We start from the raw sequence: 22,289 nt of genomic DNA, 5'->3' as shown, positions 1-22,289 counted from the left end.
ATTTCCATTTGAGTCCCATCACAGAATACCTCAATATTCTGAATTTCCATTTTAATCTCATCACAGAATACCTCAATATTCTGAATTTCCATTCATTTGAATCTCATCACAAAATACCTCAATATTCTGAATTTCCATTTGAATCTCATCACAAAATACCTCAATATTCTGAATTTCCATTTGAGTCCCATCACAGAATACCTCAATATTCTGAATTTCCATTCATTTGAGTCTTATCTCAAAATACCTCAATATTCTGAATTTCCATTCATTTTAGTCTCATCTCAAAATACCTCAAAATTCTGAATTTCCATTCATCTGAGTCCCATCACAAAAGACCTCAAAATTCTGAATTTCCATTCATTTTAATGCCATCACAGCATACCTCAATATTCTGAATTTCCTTTGAGTCCCATCACAAAATACCTCAATATTCTGAATTTCCATTTGAGTCCCATCACAAAATACCTCAATATTCTGAATTTCCATTCATTTTAGTCTTATCACAAAATACCTCAATATTCCGAACTTCCATTCGAGTCCCATCACAAAATACCCCAATATTCTTAATTTCCATTCATTCGAGTCTAATAACAATGAAACTAAAGCAATAAAAATACACAACATAAATACAACACTTTCTAAAAATCATTAAAATTTACTAAAACCTCTATAATATTGATGAAAATAAACAAAATCATTGATGTAGAAGCGTCTTTACCTCCATGGCGAGGGCGGCGGTGTGCTGGTCGTAGTGGTTCAGGAGGTTGGGCATGAAGGTGCTGTTGTAGGGCAGGTCCTGGCACATCCTCAGCGCGATGGGCTCGCACGAGAAGAGGCTGTGCCCGGCCCGGGGCCGCACCCGGCACGCCAGGAGCCACAGGGCGCCCAGCACCCACCCCGCGCCGCCCGCGCGCATCCCGCGGCTCCCGCGCGCTCCCCTCACGAACGGCGCCATCTTGTGCACGGAGCGAACCCCGCCGGGCCCGGCTCGCGGTTCCGCGCAAGAGGCAGGGCCTTCAACATCCTCAGGGTGAAAATGGAATTTTGGCCTTTTTTTTGGTGGGTTTTTTCTTTTTTTTTACACACTCTGGGTGCTGAATGGAGAATTGGAATTTCAGCCGCATTCCCACACTGTGGAGGCCATGGTGATACGGGAGGGATCCAGGGGCTTCCTGCTGCTGTCCTGAAAAACAGAGAGGAGACACTGAGAAAGCTGGAAGGAGGAAAATATTCCAATATTTCACCTCTCAACTCCTGCAAGGTGAGGTTTAATCCTGATTTTTTTACATTTCTGGAGGAAATTAATGGAAGAATTTCATGGAAAGTGGAGCAAAAGCACCCAAAAATGAAAATATTCCAATATTTCACCTCTCACTTCCTCAACTCCTACAAGGTGAGGTTTAATCCTGATTTTTTTACATTTCTGGAGCACCCAAAATGAAAATATTCCAATATTTCACCTCTCACTTCCTCAACTCCTACAAGGTGAGGTTTAATCCTGATTTTTTTACATTTCTGGAGGAAATTAATGGAAAAATTGGATGGAAAATGGAAGAAGAGCACCCAAAAATGAAAATATTCCAATATTTCACCTCTCACTTCCTCAACTCCTACAAGGTGAGGTTTAATCCTGATTTTTTTACATTTCTGGAGGAAATGAATGGAAGAAAAGCACCCAAAAATGAAAATATTCCAATATTTCACCCCTCACTCCCTCAACTGCTGCAAGTTCTCCTACAAGAGGAGTTTAATCCTGATTTTTTTACATTTCTGGAGGAAATAAATGGAAAAAAATGGTGGAAAAGGAAGAAAAACACCCCAAAATGAAAATATTCCAATATTTCACATCTCACTTCCTCAACTGCTACAAGGTGAGGTTTAATCCTGATTTTTTTACATTTCTGGAGGAAATAAATGGACTAAAATTGATGGAAATGGGAGAAAAACACCCCCAAAGGAAATATTCCAATATTTCACCTCTCACTTCCTCAACTCCTTCAAGTTCTCCTACAAGGTGAGGTTTAATCCTGATTTTTTTACATTTCTGGAGGAAATGAATGGAAGAAAAGCACCCAAAAATGAAAATATTCCAATATTTTACTTCTCACTTCTTCAACTGCTTCAAGTTTTCCTACAAGATGAGCTTTAATCCTGATTTTTTACATTTCTGGAGGAATTGAATGGAAGAATTTGATGGAAATGGGAGAAAAACACCCCAAAAATGAAAATATTCCAATATTTCACATCTCACTTCCTCAACTGCTACAAGGTGAGGTTTAATCCTGATTTTTTTACATTTCTGGAGGAATTGAATGGAAGAATTGAATGGAAGATGGAAGAAAAGCACCCAAAAATGAAAATATTCCAATATTTCACCTCTCACTTCCTCAACTGTCTCAACATCTACAAGATGAGTTTAATTCTGATTTTTTTTACATTTCTGGAGGAAATAAATGGAAAAAATTGGTGGAAATGGAAGAAAAAGACACAAAAATGAAAATATTCCAATACTTCACCTCTCACTTCCTCAACTTCTTCAAGGTGAGGTTTAATCCTGATTTTTTTACATTTCTGGAGGAATTGAATGGAAGAATTTCATGGAAAGTGGAGGAAAAGCACCCAAAAATGAAAATATTCCAATTTTTCACCTCTCGCTTCCTCAACTTCTCCTACAAGAGAGGTTTAATCCTGATTTTTAAAATTTCTGGAGGAAATGAATGGAAGAAAAGCACCCAAAAATGAAAATATTCCAACATTTCACCTCTCACTTCCTCAAGTTCTCCTACAAGAGAGGTTTAATCCTGATTTTTTTACATTTCTGCAGGAACTGAATGGAAGAAAAGCACCCAAAAATGAAAATATTCCAATATTTCACCCCTCACTCCCTCAACTGCTGCAAGTTCTCCTACAAGGTGAGGTTTAATCCTGATTTTTTTACATTTCTGGAGGAAATAAATGGAAAAAAATGGTGGAAAAGGAAGAAAAACACCCCAAAATGAAAATATTCCAATATTTTACTTCTCACTTCCTCAACTTCTCCTACAAGGTGAGGTTTAATCCTGATTTTTTTACATTTCTGGAGCACCCAAAAATGAAAATATTCCAATATTTCACCTCTCAATTCCTCAACTTCTCCTACAAGGTGAGGTTTAATCCTGATTTTTTTACATTTCTGCAGGAATTGAATGGAAGAAAAACACCCCAAAATGAAAATATTCCAATATTTCACCCCTCACTTCCTCAACTCCTTCTAGTTCTCCTACAAGATGAGTTTTAATCCTGATTTTTTTACATTTCTGGAGGAAATACATGGAATAAAATTGATGGAAATGGAAGAAAAACACCCAAAAATGAAAATATTCCAATATTTTACTTCTCACTTCCTCAACTGCTGCAAGTTCTCCTACAAGGTGAGCTTTAATCCTGATTTTTTAAAATTTCTGGAGGAATTGTACGGAAGAAAAGCACCCAAAAATGATGAAAAATGGGGATCATCCTGATTAGGGCAGAACATTTTTAGAAAACCCCACAAATTTCAGCTTGGCCACACTGAAATATTGAAGTATTTAAATATTAAAATATTGAAATGTTGAAATATTGAGATATTGAAATATTGAAATACTGAAATATTGAAAAATTGAAATATTGAAATGTTGAAATTTCCACCACATTCCTGCTTTTTTCCTGGAAAACCTGGAGCCCAAATTTGGCAATTTTGCGTTTTTTTTGTGCCCAAATTTGGGAGTTTTAGTGCCCAAATTAGGGAATTTTGGGGGTTTTTTTGTGACCAAATTGGGAATTTTGGGATTTTTTGTGACAAAATTTGGAATTTTGGGATTTTTTTCTGCGCAAATTTGGGAAATTTGGGGATTTTTTGTGACCAAATTTGGGAGTTTTGGGGTTTTTTTGTGCCCAAATTTGGGAATTTTGGGATTTTTTTGTGCGCGAATTTGGGAATTTTGGGATTTTTTTGTGCACAAATTTGGGAATTTGGGGGTTTTTTTGTGCGCAAATTTGGGAATTTTGGGATTTTTTGTGACCAAATTTGGGAATTTTGGAATTTCTTTTTTGTGCGCGAATTTGGGAATTTTGGGATTTTTTTCTGCCCAAAATTGAGGAATTGGGAATTTTCCATGTCCAGAACTTGAGATTTTTTGGCTTTTTTGTGCCTAAAAATCAGGAATTTTGACTTTTTCTCCTCCTAATTCCAGGAATTGCCCATTTCCCTCATTTCTAACCCCATTTTTATCCCCAAATTTCTCTTTTCCCTGCATTTCTAACGCAAAATATCCCTTTTTCCCTCATTTTTAACCCCAAATTTCTCCTTTTTTCCCCTTTCCTTTTTTGCAGAGTTGGTTAAAAACAAATATTCAAAAAGAGAGGGAATAAAAAAAGACCAAGCTGCTAAAATAACCACGTTAAATTCAGTTTATTGACAGCTTTGCTTTCACAGGGGAAGATGTGACTGAAATGAGGGAAAAAATAGAAATAGGAAAAGCTCCAAAGGCAGGAAAAACAAACCATGAGACAAAGAAAAAGCAGCTTGAAAAGTTGGGTCCTTCTGATGGAAAAAAATTCATTTTTTATGGTGACTTTTCAAGGTGATACAAGCTTGAAAATTGTGTCCTGATGGAAAAAATGTCATTTTTCAGATTGATTTTCAAGATGATATGAGCTTGAAAAGTTGTGTCTTTCTGATGGAAAAAATGTCATTTTTCATTTTGAAAATATTTCATATTTCAATATTTCATAGATTGAAATATTTCATATTTTCATATTTCAAGATGAGGAGCTTGAATAATTGTGTTCTTCTGATGGAAAAAATAGAAGTTTTCAGATTGACTTTTCAAGATTATATGAACTTGAAAAGTTGGGTCCTTCTGATGGAAAAATGTCATTTTTCAGATTGATTTTTCAAGATGATATGAGCTTGAAAATTGTGTCCTTCTGATGGAAAAATTTAATTTTTCAGATTGATTTTCAGGGTGATATGAGCTTGGAAAGTTGTGTCCTTCTGATGGAAAAAATGTCATTTTTCAGATTGACTTTTCAAGGTGATGTCAGCTTGAAAATTGTGTTTTTCTCATGGAAGAAATGTCATTTTTCAGACTGACTTTTCAAGGTGATATCAGGTTGAAAAGTTGTGTCCTGATGGAAAAATGTCATTTTTCAGACTGACTTTTCAAGATGATATAAGCTTGAAAAGTTGCATCCTTCTGATGGAAAATTTAATTTCTCAGATTGACTTTTCAAGGTGATATGAGCTTGAACATTGTGTCCTTCTGATGGAAAAATGTCATTTTTCAGATTGACTTTTCAAGATGAAACAAGCTTGAAAATTGTGTCCTGATGGAAAAAATGGCATTTTTCATGTTGACTTTTCAAGATGGTATCAGCTTCAAAAGTTGTCATTCTGATGGAGAAATGTCGTTTTTCATGTTGACTTTTCAAGATGATATGAGCTTGAAAACTTGGGTTCTTCTGATGGAAAAATGTCATTTTTCAGCTTGACTTTTCAAGGTGATGTCAGCTTGGAAAGTTGTGTTCTTCTCATGGAAGAAATGTCATTTTTCATGTTGACTTTTCAAGGTGATACGAGCTTGAAAATTGTGTCCTGATGGAAAAAATGTCATTTTTCAGATTGATTTTCAAGATGATATCAGCTAGAAAAGTTGTGTCCTGATGGGAAAATGTCATTTTTCAGATTGATTTTTCAAGATGATATGAGCTTGAAAATTGTGTCCTTCTGATGGAAAAATTTAATTTTTCAGATTGATTTTCAGGGTGATATGAGCTTGGAAAGTTGTGTCCTTCTGATGGAAAAAATGTCATTTTTCAGACTGACTTTTCAAGGTGAAATGAGCTTGGAAACTTGGGTTCTTCTGATTTAAAAAATGTCATTTTTCACATTGACTTCTCAAGATGGTATCAGCTTGTAAAGTTGTGTCCTTCTGATTGCAGAAATGTCATTTTTTATGTTGATTTTTCAAGATGGTATCATCTTCAAAAGTTGTGTCTTTCTGATGGAAAAATGTCATTTTTCATGTTGACTTCTCAAGGTGATGGGAGCTTCAAAAGTTGTGTCCTGATGGAAGAAATGTCATTTCTCAGATTGGCTTTTCAAGGTGATTTGAGCTTAAAAAGTTGTGTCCTGATGGAAAAAATGTCATTTTTCATATTGAAAATGTTTCATACATTGAAATATTTCATATTTCAAGACGAGAAGCTTGAATAATTGTGTTCTTCTGATGGAAAAAATATAATTTTTCACGTTGACTTTTCAAGGTGATATCAGCTTCAAAAGTTGTGTCCTTCTGATGGAAAAAAAGTCATTTTTCAGATTGACTTTTCAAGATGAAACAACCTTGAGAAGTTGTGTCCTGATGGAGGAAATGTCATTTCTCAGATTGACTTCTCAAGATGTTATGAGCTTGAAAAGTTGTGTCCTTCTGATTGAAGAAATGTCATTTTTCACGTTGACTTTTCAAGGTGATACCAGCTTGAAAGTTGTGTCCTGATGGAAAAAATGTCATTTTTCAGATTGGCTTTTCAAGGTGATATGAGCTTGAAAAGTTGTGTCTTTCTGATTGAAAAAATGTCATTTTTCAGACTGAAAATATTTCATATTTCAATGTTTGATCCATTGAAATATTTCATATTTTCATATTTCAAGATGAGGAGCTTGAATAATTGTGTCCTGATGGAAAAAACAGAAGTTTTCAGATTGACTTTTCAAGGTGATATCAGCTTGGAAAGTTGTGTTCTTCTGATGGAAAATTTAATTTTTCAGATTGATTTTCAGGGTGATATGAGCTTGAACATTGTGTCTTTCTGATTGAAGAAATGTCATTTTTCACATTGGCTATTCAAGGTGATATGAGCTTGAAAAGTTGTGTTCTTCTCATGGAAGAAATGTCATTTTTCAGATTGACTTTTCAAGGTGATATGAGCTTGAAAAGTTGTGTCCTTCTGATGAAAAAATGTCATTTTTCATGTTGACTTTTCAATAATTTGGCAGCTCTGGGAATAAAGGAGGAGCTGAACTTCCCCAGCTGCCAGGGACACCCCAGCTCCTGAGCAGGACTTCAGGAGTCACAGATAAATCCAATTTTCCTGCTCAGTTTTGTGAAGTTCCCCAGCAGCAAAATCCAGTTATTGGAAATAAATGGTAAAATAAATAAATGAATAAATGGTAAAATAAAATCCAATTATTGGAAATAAATGGTAAAATAAATAAATAAATAAACGGTAAAATAAAATCCAATTATTGGAAATAAATGGTGAAATAAATAAATATATAAATAAATAAATAAACGGTAAAATAAAATCCAATTATTGGAAATAAATGGTAAAATAAATAAATATATAAATAAATAAATAAACGGTAAAATAAAATCCAATTATTGGAAATAAATGGTAAAATAAAAAAATAAATAAACGGTAAAATAAAATCCAATTATTGGAAATAAATGGTAAAATAAATAAATAAATAAATAAATAAATAAACAGTAAAATAAAATCCAATTATTGGAAATCAATGGTAAAATAAATAAATATATAAATAAATAAATAAATGGTAAAATAAAATCCAGTTATTGGAAATAAATGGTCCCTTCCCACCCAAACCAGTCTGTGATCCCATGCTAATCCATTCCCTTGGGTTTAACATTTTAATAACAGTTCCTCCCCCCAAAAAAAACCCCAAAAATAAAAGTTTTTTGAGTTTGTTGGCATTTCCAGAACTCTGCATTCACAATTTTTCTTTTGTTTCTCCTCAATTAACTCCAAAGGATTTTATTTCCCAATCTGAGTGACATCACCTCGTGGAGTGGATGAGCAAGGGACTTTTTTTTGCTGATTGTAATTGAGGTGCAAAGCAGTGATCTGTAAAAAAAACCTTCCCAAAAAAGGGTTCAGAAACAACCTGAGGTGAGCTGTGCTCCCACCATTTAAAGGCTGCACCACAAAAATTGGGCAAATCCAGGTCAGGGTGTGGAGTTTTGGCAAAAAGTCCAAGAATGCTGCATGGGATCCAAACACATCCACCTCCCCTCTGCCTTCCCCAAGCTGAAGAAACCATGCAAAAACAAAGATTCGACGAGCCACAAAGAAAAATTTAAAAAAAGAAAAAAAAGGTTTAACTAGGCAAAAAGCAGGGAAAAAAATCATATTTCAGATAATAATGAATAAACTTAAGAATGTATTTTTAGGAGGAGGGAAATCACATCAAAACGAACCAGCTGGCCCTGGGAACAACTGAAATAATTCCGGGTGAGATGCAGCAGAAAGAGAAGGATTCCATTGCGCAAGGAGCCCCGGGAGGCGGCCGGCAGCCGTGGGTGATCCGCGCGCGGATCGGTGCCGACAGACGGGCGCTGCAATGAGCAACCCTGGGTGCCAGGAGAGCTCCTCACCACAAATCCAGTTTGTGCACTCCTCCTCGTTCAGCCCCCGCGTGGGAGAGCTCCGTGGTTTTCTCTTTGGATGTCCAGAAAAACAAACCGCTTCTGATGGCAGGCAGGGATGAAAAGAGCAGGGGAGGCCTCGCACCGCAAGCGCTGGAAACGAAACGCAGGCAAAAGGAGCAGTTTGTTCCTGTGGCTGTGGATTCTTGCATTATTTATCAGCAGGAGAAGCCCATCCAATTCTTGGTGGAAAGGATTAATTAAGACGTGCACGGGCAATTATCATCACAAGGAGAAAGAAAGGGTTGATTCCCACAAGAAGGTGTTTTTCTTAAAAAACTAAATTTCAGAGTCCCTCAGGGAGCAATGAGGAAAAACTCATCAGGCTAAAAACTCATCAGGCTTTAGAATGAAAGGACGGGATTAATTCCAAGTTATCTGTCCCAGAAAAATGGGGAGATAAAACAACAAACCAGACTCCTCCTGGAGGAGAGAAAAATGTCCTCTCAGCCATTCCCCACCCAATTCTGACCCTGGAGAAAGGAGAGGAACTCATTCATGGCACTTCCCCAGCCACAAAAGGGGAATAAATCATTTTCCCAACTCCATTCTAATGAATGACTCAGTGGGAAGGAAACTCCAGCGCTGTTCACTCCTGCACCACAGCGTAATCCCCCACATCCCCTGTTTCAATGAGGAGCAAGGAGGGAGGATGGAAAGGCAGGAACAACCCAACCATTTCCCCATGATTGTCATGGAATGGTTTGGGTCGGAGGGGACTTTGAAGCTCATCGAATCCCTGCACCGAGGACATGGATGGAGGGACAGCTCTGTCACCTCTGGGCAGGGATGGAGGGACAGCTCTGTCACCTCTGGGCAGGGATGGAGGGACAGCTCTGGCACCTCTGGGCAGGGATGGAGGGACAGCTCTGGCACCGCTGGGCAGGGATGGAGGGACAGCTCTGGCACCGCTGGGCAGGGATGGAGGGACAGCTCTGTCACCTCTGGGCAGGGATGGAGGGACAGCTCTGTCACCTCTGGGCAGGGATGGAGGGACAGCTCTGGCACCTCTGGGCAGGGATGGAGGGACAGCTTTGGCACCGCTGGGCAGGGATGGAGGGACAGCTCTGGCACCGCTGGGCAGGGATGGAGGGACAGCTCTGGCACCTCTGGGCAGGGATGGAGGGACAGCTCTGTCACCTCCCTCTGCCAGTTCCCATTCCATGGTAAGGGCCTGCAGAGGGAAATCCTGCAGCTCCACGGGAAGCAGGCAGGCTGCCGGCCCAGCCAGCATCCCTTAGGAAAGGCACAAGGAACAAGAGCACCGGCGGCACCGGCATCCATCCATCCATCCATCCATCCATCCATCCATCCATCCATCCATCCATCCATCCATCCATCCATCCATCCATCCATCCATCCATCCATCCCCTCCCCTCCATCGCTGCCGCATGGCGGAGGCGCGGCGGATCCGGGCCCGGAACACCCGCACGGCGGGTCCGGAGGATCCGGGGAGAGTACGGACAGAGCTGGCACTCCCGAGCCCTCAGCGGAGGGTGCTGAGGAACCGGCACTCCCGAGCCCTCAGCGAAGGGCGGTGAAGGCTCCGGCACCCCCAAGCCCTCAGCAAAGGGCGCTGAGGAACCGCCATCCCCGAGCTCCCTGTGAGGGGCGGTGAGGCACCAGCATCCCCGAGCCCTCAGCGGAGGGCGGTGAAGGCTCCGGCACTCCCGAGCCCTCAGCAAAGGGCGGTGAAGGCTCCGGCACTCCCGAGCCCTCAGTGAATGGCGGTGAGGCTCCGGTACCTCCGAGCCCTCAACGAGGGGCGGTGAAGGCTCCGGCATCCCCCAAGCCCTCAGAAAAGGGCGGTGAAGGCTCCGGCACCCCCGAGCCCTCACCGGAGGGCACTGCGGAACCGGCATCCCCGAGCTCCCTGTGAGGGGCGGTGAGGCTCCGGCACCCCCGAGCCCTCAGCGAAGGGCGGTGAAGTGAAGGCTCCGGCACCCCCAAGCCCTCAGCGGAGGGCACTGAGGAACCGGCATCCCCCGAGCCCTCAGTGAATGGCGGTGAGGCTCCGGCACCGCCCGAGCCCTCAGCGAAGGGCGGTGAAGGCTCCGGCACTCCCGAGCCCTCAGTGAATGGCGGTGAGGCTCCGGCATCCCCCAAGCCCTCAGCGGAGGGCACTGCGGAACCGGCATCCCCGAGCTCCCTGTGAGGGGCAGTGAGGCTCCGGCACCCCCCGAGCCTTCAGCGGAGGGCACTGAGGAACCGGCATCCCCCGAGCCCTCAGAAAAGGGCGGTGAAGGCTCCGGCACCCCCCGAGCCCTCAGCGAAGGGCGGTGAAGGCTCCGGCACCCCCCGAGCCCTCAGTGAAGAGCGGTGAGGCTCCGGCATTCCCCGAGCCCTCAACGAGGGGCGATGAAGCTCCGGCACTCCCGAGACCTCAACGAGGGGCGATGAAGCTCCGGCATTCCCCGAGCCCTCAACGAGGGGCGGTGAGGCTCCGGCACCCCCCGAGCCTTCAACTGAGGGCGGTGAGGCTCCGGCACCCCCCGAGCAGGCTCTGGCATCCCCGAGCCCTCAGCAAAGGGCGATGAGGCTCCCGCATCCCCTCCCCAGGGCCGCCGTGCCGGGTGAGGCTCCCGCATCCCCTCCCCAGGGCCGCCGTGCCGGGTGAGGCTCCCGCATCCCCTCCCCGGGGCCGCCGTGCCGGGTGAGGCTCCCGCATCCCCTCCCCGGGGCCGCCGTGCCGCACAGGGAGCCCGGGCCAGCATCCCCGGCCTCACGGAAAGCAGATCCGGCCCGTTCCCGGCGCTCAGGGCCGGCATCTCCCCCGTCCTCCGCCCGCCCGCCCAGCGCAGCACCGGCATCCCCCGGTGCGCTGCCGGCCGCAGAGCGCTGCGTGGCCGTCCCGCTGCACGGGAGCCGAGCCCCGCGGCCACCTGTCCCCGGGGCGGGAAGGACGAGCCCCTGAGGGCGGCGCGGCCCCGCCGTGTCCCCCCCCTTGTGTCCCCGCCGGGTCCCCGTTACCTGCTCAGCTCCCGCCGCCCTCACGGTCCCGCGCGCGCCCCTCGGGTGGCGGCGGCGGCAGCGACGGCGGCAGCGCCCGGCCACGCCCCCGTGAGACCACGCCCCCCGCGCCATCTCGCCCCGCCCACTCGCCTCCGCTCAGCCAATCAGAGCGAGCGGGGCTGGTTGCTAGGTAGATCGGATCCCCCGGCCTCTCTAACCCCGCTGGGGGGCTCTGATTGGCTGGCACCCCCCGGCGTTGCCGTGGAGACGGGATGCGGACGGGCGGGAGAAGGAGGCGGGCGCTGATTGGCTGGCACCGCCCCCCCCAGGGTTGCCATAGCGACGGGATGCGGACGGGCGGGAGGAGGAAGAGGAGGTGGCGGCGTCTGCAGGCGGGAGGAGGAAGGTGAGAGGACACGGGGGGACACGGGGGGACCCCGGGAGGGCGCGGGGAGCGGGTGTCGCTGCGGTGGGCCACGAGCGGACACACCCCGGGGGACACCGGGGGTGCCACTGTCGTCACAGGGGGACAAGCGCAGCGTGGCACGGCGGGGCGGGGACAGAAAACGCGCGGGGAGGTGGCACGAACTCCGTCGGGAAGGCGGAGGGGGTAACGGGCTCGGGGTGCGGGGAGGAAGGTGGGAAATGTCAGCACCGGTGCTCCCAATGTTTGCGTCCTCACAGATCCCGATGGATGGCGGTGCCCGGGTGGGCAAGAGGCCGGTGGCACCTCGGTTGTCCCAGCTCTGGGGTGGCAGCAGGGCCAGGGCAGCGCTGTCCCCTGTGCTGGCACTGCTGGGGCACCTCCAGTGCTGGGGACAGCTCGGGGACAAGAGGGACATTGAGGGGCTGGAGCTGTCCAGGAATGGGAACAGAGCTGGGGAAGGGGCTGGAGCACCAGGAGGGGCTGAGGGAGCTGGGAAAGGGGCTCAGCCTGGAGAAAAGGAGGCTCAGGGGGGCCCTTGTGACTCTGCACAACTCCTGACAGGAGGGGAGAGCCAGGGGGGTTTGGGATCTGCTCCCAGGGAACAGGGACAGGAGCAGAGGGAACGGCCTCAAACTGTGCCAGAGGGGGCTCAGGTTGGAGGAAATGACCTCAAATTGTGCCAGGGGAGGCTCAGATTGTAGGAAATGGCCTCAGATTGTGCCAGGGGAGGTTCAGGTTGGAGGAAATGACCTCAAATTGTGCCAGGGGAGGTTTAGATTGGAGGAAATGACCTCAGATTGTGCCAGGGGAGGTTTAGATTGCAGGAAATGACCTCAGATTGTGCCAGGGGAGGCTCAGCTTGGAGGAAATTACCTCAAATTGTGCCAGGGGAGGTTTAGATTGGAGGAAATGACCTCAGATTGTGCCAGAGGGGGCTCAGGTTGCAGGAAATGACCTCAGATTGAGCCAGGTTGCAGGAAATGACCTCAAATTGTGCCAGGGGAGGTTTAGATTGCAGGAAATGACCTCAGATTGTGCCAGGTTGCAGGAAATGACCTCAGATTGTGCCAGGTTGCAGGAAATGACCTCAGATTGTGCCAGGTTGGCTCAGGTTGCAGGAAATGACCTCAGATTGTGCCAGAGGAGGTTTAGATTGCAGGAAATGACCTCAGATTGTGCCAGGTTGGAGGAAATGACCTCAAATTGTGCCAGGTTGCAGGAAATGACCTCAGATTGTGCCAGGGGAGGTTCAGATTGCAGGAAATGGCCTCAGATTGTGCCAGGTTGCAGGAAATGACCTCAGATTGTGCCAGGTTGCAGGAAATGACCTCAGATTGTGCCAGGTTGGACGTGTGGGTGGTGAAGCACTGGCAGAGCTGCCCGGGGCAGTGCTGGGGTCCCCATCCCTGGATGGGAAATGTCCCAAAGCCACGGGGAGGTGGCACCTGGGGACAGGCTTGGTGCTCTGGGTCTCTGTTTGGATTCGCGGCTGCTCCACGGGGCTTTTGTGCCAGAAATGGTTCCCAAAGTTCCCAAAGTTCCCAAAGCTCCTGCAGGAGCTGTTTTGAGCAGGGTTTGGCAGAGATTAGCACAATTAAATGAAATTATTCCAGCATTCCTGGTTAATGGGATGTGAGCGTTATGGATTGTTGAGCTCTCTTCAGTGGAATCACTGCTTTTTTTTAAACTTTATTTTCAAATTCCAACTTTATCTTCAAATTCCAACCTTTATCTTCAAATTCCAACTTTCTCTGCAATCAGTGGGGGTGTTCCCAGTGGTTTCCCAGTGGAATTTTCCTGCTGTTACAAGGCACCGTTCCCGTCTCCAGCCCTGTGAAATTTGTGTCCCCTTCAAATCCAAATTTCTGGGATCCTCCCATCCCAACTCTGAGCCATTCCCAGGGGCTCTGATCTGAGCAATTTTACTCTTTTTAACCCTGTACAAACTCCCCAAACCTGGGGTTTTTCCCCCAAATCTCTTTTGTTTTATATTTTTATTTATATTTACCATACCTGCCACCTGCTCCTTCGTTTCCATTTATTTTTTTTACAATGAAAATAGAATTTTGTTTGTTTTGTTTTGGGGCATTGCATTTGAATACCTTGATCCTTGTTAACCTCCCCTCCTTGTGGAATTATGGAATTGTGGAATTATGGAAATATGGAATTATGGAATTGTGGAATTGTGGAATTATGGAATTGTGGAATTATGGAAATATGGAATTGTGGAATTGTGGAATTGTGGAATTATGGAATTGTGGAATTATAGAATTATGGAAATATGGAAATATGGAATTGTGGAATTGTGGAGTTATGGAATTGAGGAATTATGGAATTGTGGAATTGTGGAAATATGGAATTTTTGAATTGTGGAGTTATGGAATTATGGAAATATGGAATCGTGGAATTGTGGAATTATAGAATTATGGAATTGTGGAAATATGGAATTGTGGAATTATGGAATGATGGAATTGTGGAATTATGGAATGGTGGAATTGTGGAATTGTGGAATTGCGGAAATATGGAATTATGGAATGATGGAATTGTAGAATTGTGGAATTGTGGAGTTATGGAATTATAGGTTTAGCAGAGATTAGCACAATTAAAGGAAATTATTCCAGCATTCCTGGTTACTGGGATGTGAGCATTATGGATTGTTGAGCTCTCTTCAGTGGAATCACTGCTTTTTTTAAACTTTATTTTCAAATTTCAACTTTATCTTCAAATTTCAACTTTATCTTCAAATTCCAACTTTATCTTCAAATTCCAACTTTATCTTCCAATTCCAACTTTTTCTGCAATCAGTGGGGGTGTTCCCAGTGGTTTCCCAGTGGAATTTTCCTGCTGTTACAAGGCACCGTTCCCGTCTCCAGCCCTGTGAAATTTGTGTCCCCTTCAAATCCAAATTTCTGGGATCCTCCCATCCCAACTCTGAGCCATTCCCAGGGGCTCTGATCTGAGCAATTTTACTCTTTTTAACCCTGTACAAACTCCCAAAACCTGGGGGTTTTCCCCCAAATCTCTTTTGTTTTATATTTTTATTTATATTTACCATACCTGCCACCTGCTCCTACGTTTCCTTTTATTTTTTTACAATGAAAATAGAATTTGTTTTGTTTTGTTTTGTTTTGGGGCATTGCATTTCAATAGCTTGATCCTTGTTAACCTCCCCTCCTTGTGGAATTGTGGAATTATGGAAATATGGAAATATGGAATTATGGAATTGTGGAATTATGGAAATATGCAATTATGGAATTGTGGAATTGTGGAATTGTGGAATTGTGGAATTATGGAATTGTGGGATTATGGAATTGTGGAATTGTGGGATTATGGAATTGTGGAATTAGGGAATTATGGAATTGTGGAATTATGGAAATATGGAATTATGGAATGGTGGAATTGTGGAAATGTGGAATTGTGGAATTATGGAAATATGGAATTGTGGAATTACAGAATTATGGAATTGTGGAATTATAGAATTATGGAATTGTGGAACTATGGAATTGTGGAATTATGGAATTATGGAAATAATGGAATAATGGAAATATGTAATTGTGGAATTGTGGAAATATAGAATTATGGAATGGTGGAATTGTGGAATTATGGAAATGTGGAATTATGGAATTGGGGAATTATGGAATTGTGGAATTGTGGAATTGTGGAATTATAGAATTGTGGAATTGTGGAATTCTGGAATTGTGGAATTGTAGAATTGTGGAATTACGGAAATATGGAATTGTGGAATTGTGGAATTATGGAATTATGGAATTGTGGAATTATGGAATTGTGGAATTGTGGAATTATGGAATTGTGGAATTATGGAATTATAGAATTATGGAATTGTGGAGTTATGGAATTATGGAATTGTGGAGTTATGGAATTATGGAATTATGGAAATATGGAATTGTGGAAGTATGGAATTGTGGAATTATGGAATTGTGGAATTACGGAATGGTGGAATTGTGGAATTATAGAATTGTGGAATTGTGGAATTATGGAATTGTGGAATTGTGGAATTGTGGAATTGTGGAATTACGGAATGGTGGAATTGTGGAATTATGGAATTATGGAATTGTGGAATTGTGGAATTGTGGAATTATAAGAATTATGGAATTGTGGAATTATGGAATTATGGAATTGTGGAATTATGGAAATGTGGAATTGTGGAAATATGGAATTGTGGAATTATGGAATGTGACTGCTCCAGGTGACCCCCCCAGATCATCAAATCCACCCTGTAACTCCCCCCCTGAGCATCCCCGGGATCGCTGTCCTGGAGCTTTGGGAATGCCACCGTTCCCTGGGGAGCTGCTCCAGCCCCAGCACCCTCTGGGCCAGAACCTTTCCCAAAATCCACCCTGAACTCCCCTGGAACAGCCCAACCTTTCCCAAAATCCACCCTGACCTTCCCCCTGGAACAGCCCAACCTTTCCCAAAATCCACCCTGACCTTCCCCTGGAACAGCCCAACCTTTCCCAAAATCCACCCTGACCTTCCCCTGGGCCAGAACCTTTCCCAAAATCCACCCTGACCTCCCCTGGAACAGCCCAACCTTTCCCAAAATCCACCCTGACCTTCCCTGGAACAGCCCAACCTTTCCCAAAATCCACCCTGACCTTCCCCTGGGCCAGAACCTTTCCCAAAATCCACCCTGACCTTCCCCTGGGCCAGAACCTTTCCCAAAATCCACCCTGACCTTCCCCTGGGCCAGAACCTTTCCCAAAATCCACCCTGACCTCCCCTGGAACAGCCCCAGCCCTTCCCTGGGCCCTGCAGACGGAGACAGAGCCAGGCCGGCCCCTGCGCGCTGCCCGGAGGGAATCGTGGAGACTTTCACAGGTCCTGGGGTTTGCAGACAGAATTCCCTGCATCCCAAAGTCTCAGACTCTCCCAGACCCTGGGGTTTCAGACAGAATTCCCTGATCCCAAAGTCTCAGACTCTCCCAGATCCTGGGGTTTGCAGACAGAATTCCCTGGATCCCAAAGTCTCAGACTCTCCCAGATCCTGGGGTTTGCAGACAGAATTCCCTGCATCCCAAAGTCTCAGACTTTCCCAGATCCTGGGGTTTCAGACAGAATTCCCTGCATCCCAAAGTCTCAGACTCTCCCAGATCCTGGGGTTTCAGACTTTTCCCATATTGTGAAGTTTCAGACTTTTCCCAAATCCTGATCTTTCAGACAGATTTTCCCCAGATCCTGAAGTTTCACAGAGAATTTTCCCAGATCTGAACTTTCAGACAGACTTTTCCCAAATCCTGAAGTTTCACACAGACTTTTGCCACATCCTGAACCTTCAGACTTTTCCCAGATCTGAAGTTTTTATCAGACTTTTCCCAGATCCCAATCTTTCACACCACAGACTTTTCCCAGATCCTGAACTTTCACAGACTTTTCCCAGATCCTGAAGTTTCAGACACAATTTACCCAGATCCTGAACTTTCAGGCACATTTTTCCCAAATCCTGAAGTTTCACAGAGACTTTTGCCAGATCCCAGTTTCAGAACTTTCCCAAATCCTGAACTTCCACACAGACTCTTCCCAAACCCTGAAGTTTTACAGATTTTCCCCAGATCCTGAACTTTCACACAGACTTTTCCCAAATCCTGAAGTTTCACACAGACTTTTCCCAGATCCTGAGGTTTCCATGCTTTTCCCAAATCCTGAAGTTTCACATTTTCCCCAAATCCTGAACTTTCACACAGAATTTTCCCAGATCTGAACTTTCAGACAGAATTTTCCCAGATCCTGAATTTTCAGACACATTTTCCCCAGATCCTGAACCTTCAGACTTTTCCCAGATCTGAAGTTTTTATCAGACTTTTCCCACATCCCGATCTTTCACACCACAGACTTTTCCCACATCCTGAACTTCCACAGACTTTTCCCAAATTCTGAAGTTTCACAGAGGCTTTTCCCAGATCCTGAAGTTTCAGACACAATTTACCCAGATCCTGAACTTTCAGGCACATTTTTCCCAAATCCTGAAATTTCACAGAGACTTTTGCCAGATCCCAGTTTCACATTTTTCCCAAATCCTGAACTTTCACACAGACTTTTCCCAAACCCTGAAGTTTTACAGATTTTCCCCAGATCCTGAACTTTCACACAGACTTTTCCCAAATCCTGAACTTTCACATTTTTCCCAAATCCTGAACTTTCACACAGAATTCACCCAGATCTGAACTTTCAGACAGAATTTTCCCAGATCCTGAATTTTCAGACACATTTTCCCCAGATCCTGAACCTTCAGACTTTTCCCAGATCTGAAGTTTTTATCAGACTTTTCCCAATCTTTCACTCAGACTTTTCCCAAGCCCTGAAGTTTCATATTTTTCCCAAATCCTGAAGTTTCACAGACTTTTCCCAGATCCTGAGGCTTCAGACACAATTTACCCAGATCCTGAATTTTCAGACTTTTCCCAAATCCTGAAGTTTCACAGAGACTTTTGCCAGATCCCACTTTCAGAACTTTCCCAAATCCTGAACTTCCACACAGACTCTTCCCAAATCCTGAAGTTTTACAGATTTTCCCCAGATCCTGAACTTTCAGACTTTCCCCAGATCCTGAACTTTCACACAGACTTTTCCCAAATCCTGAAGTTTCACACAGACTTTTCCCAGATCCTGAAGTTTCACAGACTTTTCCCAGATCCTGAAGTTTCAGACACATTTTCCCCACATCCTGAACCTTCAGACTTTTCCCAGATCTGAAGTTTTAGTCAGACTTTTTTTCCAGATCCTGATTTTTCATGCAGACTTTTCCCGGATTCTGAGGTTCCAGACTATTCCCACATCCTGAAGTTTCACACAGACTTTTGCAACATCCTGAACCTTCAGACTTTTCCCAGATCTGAAGTTTTTATCAGACTTTTCCCAGATCCCAATCTTTCACTCAGACTTTTCCCAAACCCTGAAGTTTCATATTTTTCCCAAATCCTGAAGTTTCACAGACTTTTCCCAGATCCTGGATCCTGAAGTTTCAGACACAATTTACCCAGATCCTGAACTTTCAGGCACATTTTTCCCAAATCCTGAAGTTTCACAGAGACTTTTGCCAGATCCCAGTTTCAGAACTTTCCCAAATCCTGAACTTCCACACAGACTCTTCCCAAATCCTGAAGTTTTACAGATTTTCCCCAAACCCTGAACTTTCAGACTTTTCCCAGATCCTGAAGTTTCACTCAGAATTTCCCCAGATCCTGAGGTTTCCATACTTTTCCCACATCCTGAAGTTTCACCCAGACTTTTGCAACATCCTGAACTTTCAGACTTTTCCCAGATCCCAATCTTTCACACCACAGACTTTTCCCAAACCCTGAATTTTCAGACTTTTCCCAAATCCTGAAGTTTCACAGAGACTTTTGCCAGATCCCACTTTCAGAACTTTCCTAAATCCTGAACTTCCACACAGACTCTTCCCAAACCCTGAAGTTTTCCAGATTTTCCCCAGACCCTGAACTTTCAGACTTTCCCCAGATCCTGAACTTTCCCATTTTTCCCGATTTTCCACCCAGACTTTCCCCAGATCCTGAACTTTCCCATTTTCCCCAAATCCCGATTTTCCACCCAGACTTTTCCCAGACCCTGAACTTTCAGACTTTCCCCAGATCCTGAACTTTCCCATTTTTCCCGATTTTCCACCCAGACTTTCCCCAGATCCTGAACTTTCCCATTTTCCCCAAATCCCGATTTTCCACCCATTCTTTTCCCACATCCTGAACTTTCCCATTTTCCCCAAATCCCGATTTTCCACCCAGCCTTTCCCCAGATCCTGAACTTTCAGACTTTCCCCAGATCCTGAACTTTCCCATTTTCCCCAAATCCCGATTTTCCACCCATTCTTTTCCCACATCCTGAGCCCCGTTTTCGCCTCCTCCCTCCTTCCACAGCCCCCACTCCTGGGAGCTGCTTTGGGAATTTTGCAGTTGCAGCCCCAGGATCCCAAATTCCTGCAGAATCCTGGCACAGGAACCTGGGGTTTGTGACCGACGGCCAAAGCTGGCCCTGAAAACACCACGGGCCTGCCTGGACCTGCTCAATTCTGGCTTTTTTGGCAGCTGAGCTGGGAAACCAAACAGAAATTCCAGCCCAAAATATCCACCTACTCCCTTGCACAGGGAGGTGGGTGTGAAACCTTGGTTTAAACCTTCAGCTTTTTAAAATTGGAGAGGAAATTTGGTATTTAAGGAGCTTTAGCACAAAAAAAAAACCCAAAAAAACCAAAAAAAAAGGGAAAATCTCAGATTTTTCTAACTTTATTTACATGTAACTTTATTTATTTTTATTCGTATTTTATATAAATATATAAAAATATATTTACATAAAATATAAATATAAATAGAGTTAAATATAAATATATATTTATTTATATTTTCCTTTATTCATATTTTACTTTATTTATTATTTAACTCATATTTTTATAAATTTATTTCCTGAGCACAGAGAGGAAAATACAACAGATTTTTCTTTGGGGTATTTTTGGGTTGGGGTTTTTTTGTTTGGTTTTTTTTTTTGTTGTTTGTGGGTTGTTTTTTGTCATTTTGTTCGTTTGTTTGTTTTTGGGTTTTGGGTTTTTTTTGTTTTGTTTTTGTTTTATTGGGGTTTTTTTTGTTTGCTTGGGTTTTTGGGGTTTTTTGGGGTTTTTTCGTGGGTGTTTTTGTGCGTGCGTGTGGTTTTCTGGGGTTTTTTCTTTCTTATTTTTCAGGTGGTTTTTTGGTTTTGTTTGTTTGCTTGTGGTTTTTAAAATATTTTTTCTTGATATATATTTATATGTATATTATATTATATTATATTATATTATATTATATTATATTATATTATATTATATTATATTATATTATATATTAAACATAATAGATATTATTTATATTTATATTTATATCTATATCTATATTTATATCTATATCTATAGGTTATAATAAATTATATTTATATTTGTATTTGTATTTATATTTATATCTATATCTATATCTATATCTATATCTATATCTATATCTATATATCTATATCTATATTTATATCTATATGTATATATCTATATCTATATATCTATATCTATATTTATATCTATATAATATAATCATATATATTTATATTTATATTTATATTTATATTTATATTTATATTTATATTTATATTTATATTCTATTTGTGTATACATAATAACTTCAGAAAGGAAGGAAAAATCAAACATAAAATCGATGTGCCCAGACAAATCCCACAGTGATTTTTGAAGACAAATCCATTGAAATAGAGAGGAATTTGAATTTTGTCTGGCTAAGGAATAAGGTCTGAGAGTAGCTACAAAACCTCATTTTTTGGGTGGGTTTTGATGTGCTGGGGTTCAGCACAGGCTGCTAACACCATATGGGATTTAATTCATGGATTTGCTTCTCTTTTGTCCCAAAAATCCCATTTTCCATCCTGCCACCGTGAAGCTTTAAAATGATCTGAGGCATTTAGAGCAAAAAAAAAAAAAAAAGCTGAATAAATTTATCCAGGAAATGGAATTTTTTTAATGTGGTAAAGAAAATATTTGGTTTTCAGGCAGCTGAAGGCCCCAGCCTGGAAATTGGAGAGCTGAGGAATTAATCCTGCAGGATCGAAGATGAAGGGGAAAAAAATCCCTTTTTCTATGTTTGGGCAGGGATTTATGGAGAAATTGCTTTATCTGGACAAAATTCTGATATTTGGTGTCCCAAAAAGGGGAGATTTTGGTAAATGTCTGATTTTGGGAGATTTTGGTAAATGTCTGATTTTGGGAGATGTTGGATATCTCCATATTTCTGGAGATTTTGGTAAATATCTGATTTATTTGGTGTGGAAATTCCTGTGAAAATCACAGAATTGTTAAGGTTGGCAAAAACCTTTGGGATCACCAAATCCAAGCATCAGCCGTGGTCACCACCAAACCAAATCTGCATTTTTTGGGAAAACTTCCAGGGATTGTGATTCCACCTGTTCAGAGGAATAACCATGAACACTTGTGGGATTAAGACCTTAATTGTGAATTATTCATTATTTATTAATTATTATTAATTACAAAGTATAAATGAGTACTTATTAATTATTTGGTCATTATTAAATATTAATTAATTGATTAATTAATTTTAAATTATTGATTTAGTGCACCGAGGTTCCAGTGGGAAAATCCTGCAATCTCAGGATGGTCACCCCCAAACCACATTTACATTTTTGGGAAAATTTCCAGGGATTGTGATTCCACCTGTTCAAAGGAATAATCATGAACACTTGTGTGATTAAGACCTTAATTGTGAATTAATTATGAATTATTTATTAGTGCACAGAGAGGTTCCAGTGGGAAATCCCAGAATCCCAGGATGGTTTGGGCTTGGCTGGGAGAATTTCCACTCTCCCAGGTTGCTCCATCCCTTTCCCACCGGTTCTTGGGCACTTCCAGGATTTTATTCTCGTGGATATTG

At 43.0% G+C, this 22,289-nt stretch overlaps 2 protein-coding genes across 6 annotated transcripts in view; one reads left to right on the top strand and one right to left on the bottom strand.

The window, feature by feature from the left end:
- FZD3 (frizzled class receptor 3) overlaps window positions 1–11,563 on the bottom strand; it is an 83,740-nt gene extending 72,177 nt beyond the window's left edge. For all 5 annotated transcript variants that reach the window (XR_013181712.1, XR_013181713.1, XR_013181715.1 and 2 more), the window contains exons 1-2: window positions 11,439–11,563; window positions 722–1,186 (exon numbers count right to left, since the gene is read on the bottom strand). Coding sequence is in view for 1 of the 5 variants with exons in the window: in XM_077176472.1 (XP_077032587.1) it covers window positions 722–958 (237 nt within the window). In the remaining 4 variants the exon portion in view is untranslated. The remainder of the gene's footprint in view (window positions 1–721; window positions 1,187–11,438) is intronic.
- Window positions 11,564–11,703: 140 nt separating this feature from the next.
- The window catches only part of FBXO16 (F-box protein 16), a 60,065-nt gene continuing 49,479 nt past the window's right edge, over window positions 11,704–22,289 (top strand). The window contains exon 1 of the mRNA XM_077176471.1: window positions 11,704–11,826. The gene's annotated coding sequence lies outside the window, so the exon portion shown is untranslated. The remainder of the gene's footprint in view (window positions 11,827–22,289) is intronic.

Source organism: Agelaius phoeniceus, chromosome 3 (assembly GCF_051311805.1).
Source record: "Agelaius phoeniceus isolate bAgePho1 chromosome 3, bAgePho1.hap1, whole genome shotgun sequence".
NCBI classification, from domain to species: domain Eukaryota; kingdom Metazoa; phylum Chordata; class Aves; order Passeriformes; family Icteridae; genus Agelaius; species Agelaius phoeniceus.
The sequence above is the reverse complement of the archived record's forward strand: the minus strand, read 5'-3'. Positions and strand labels throughout refer to the sequence as shown.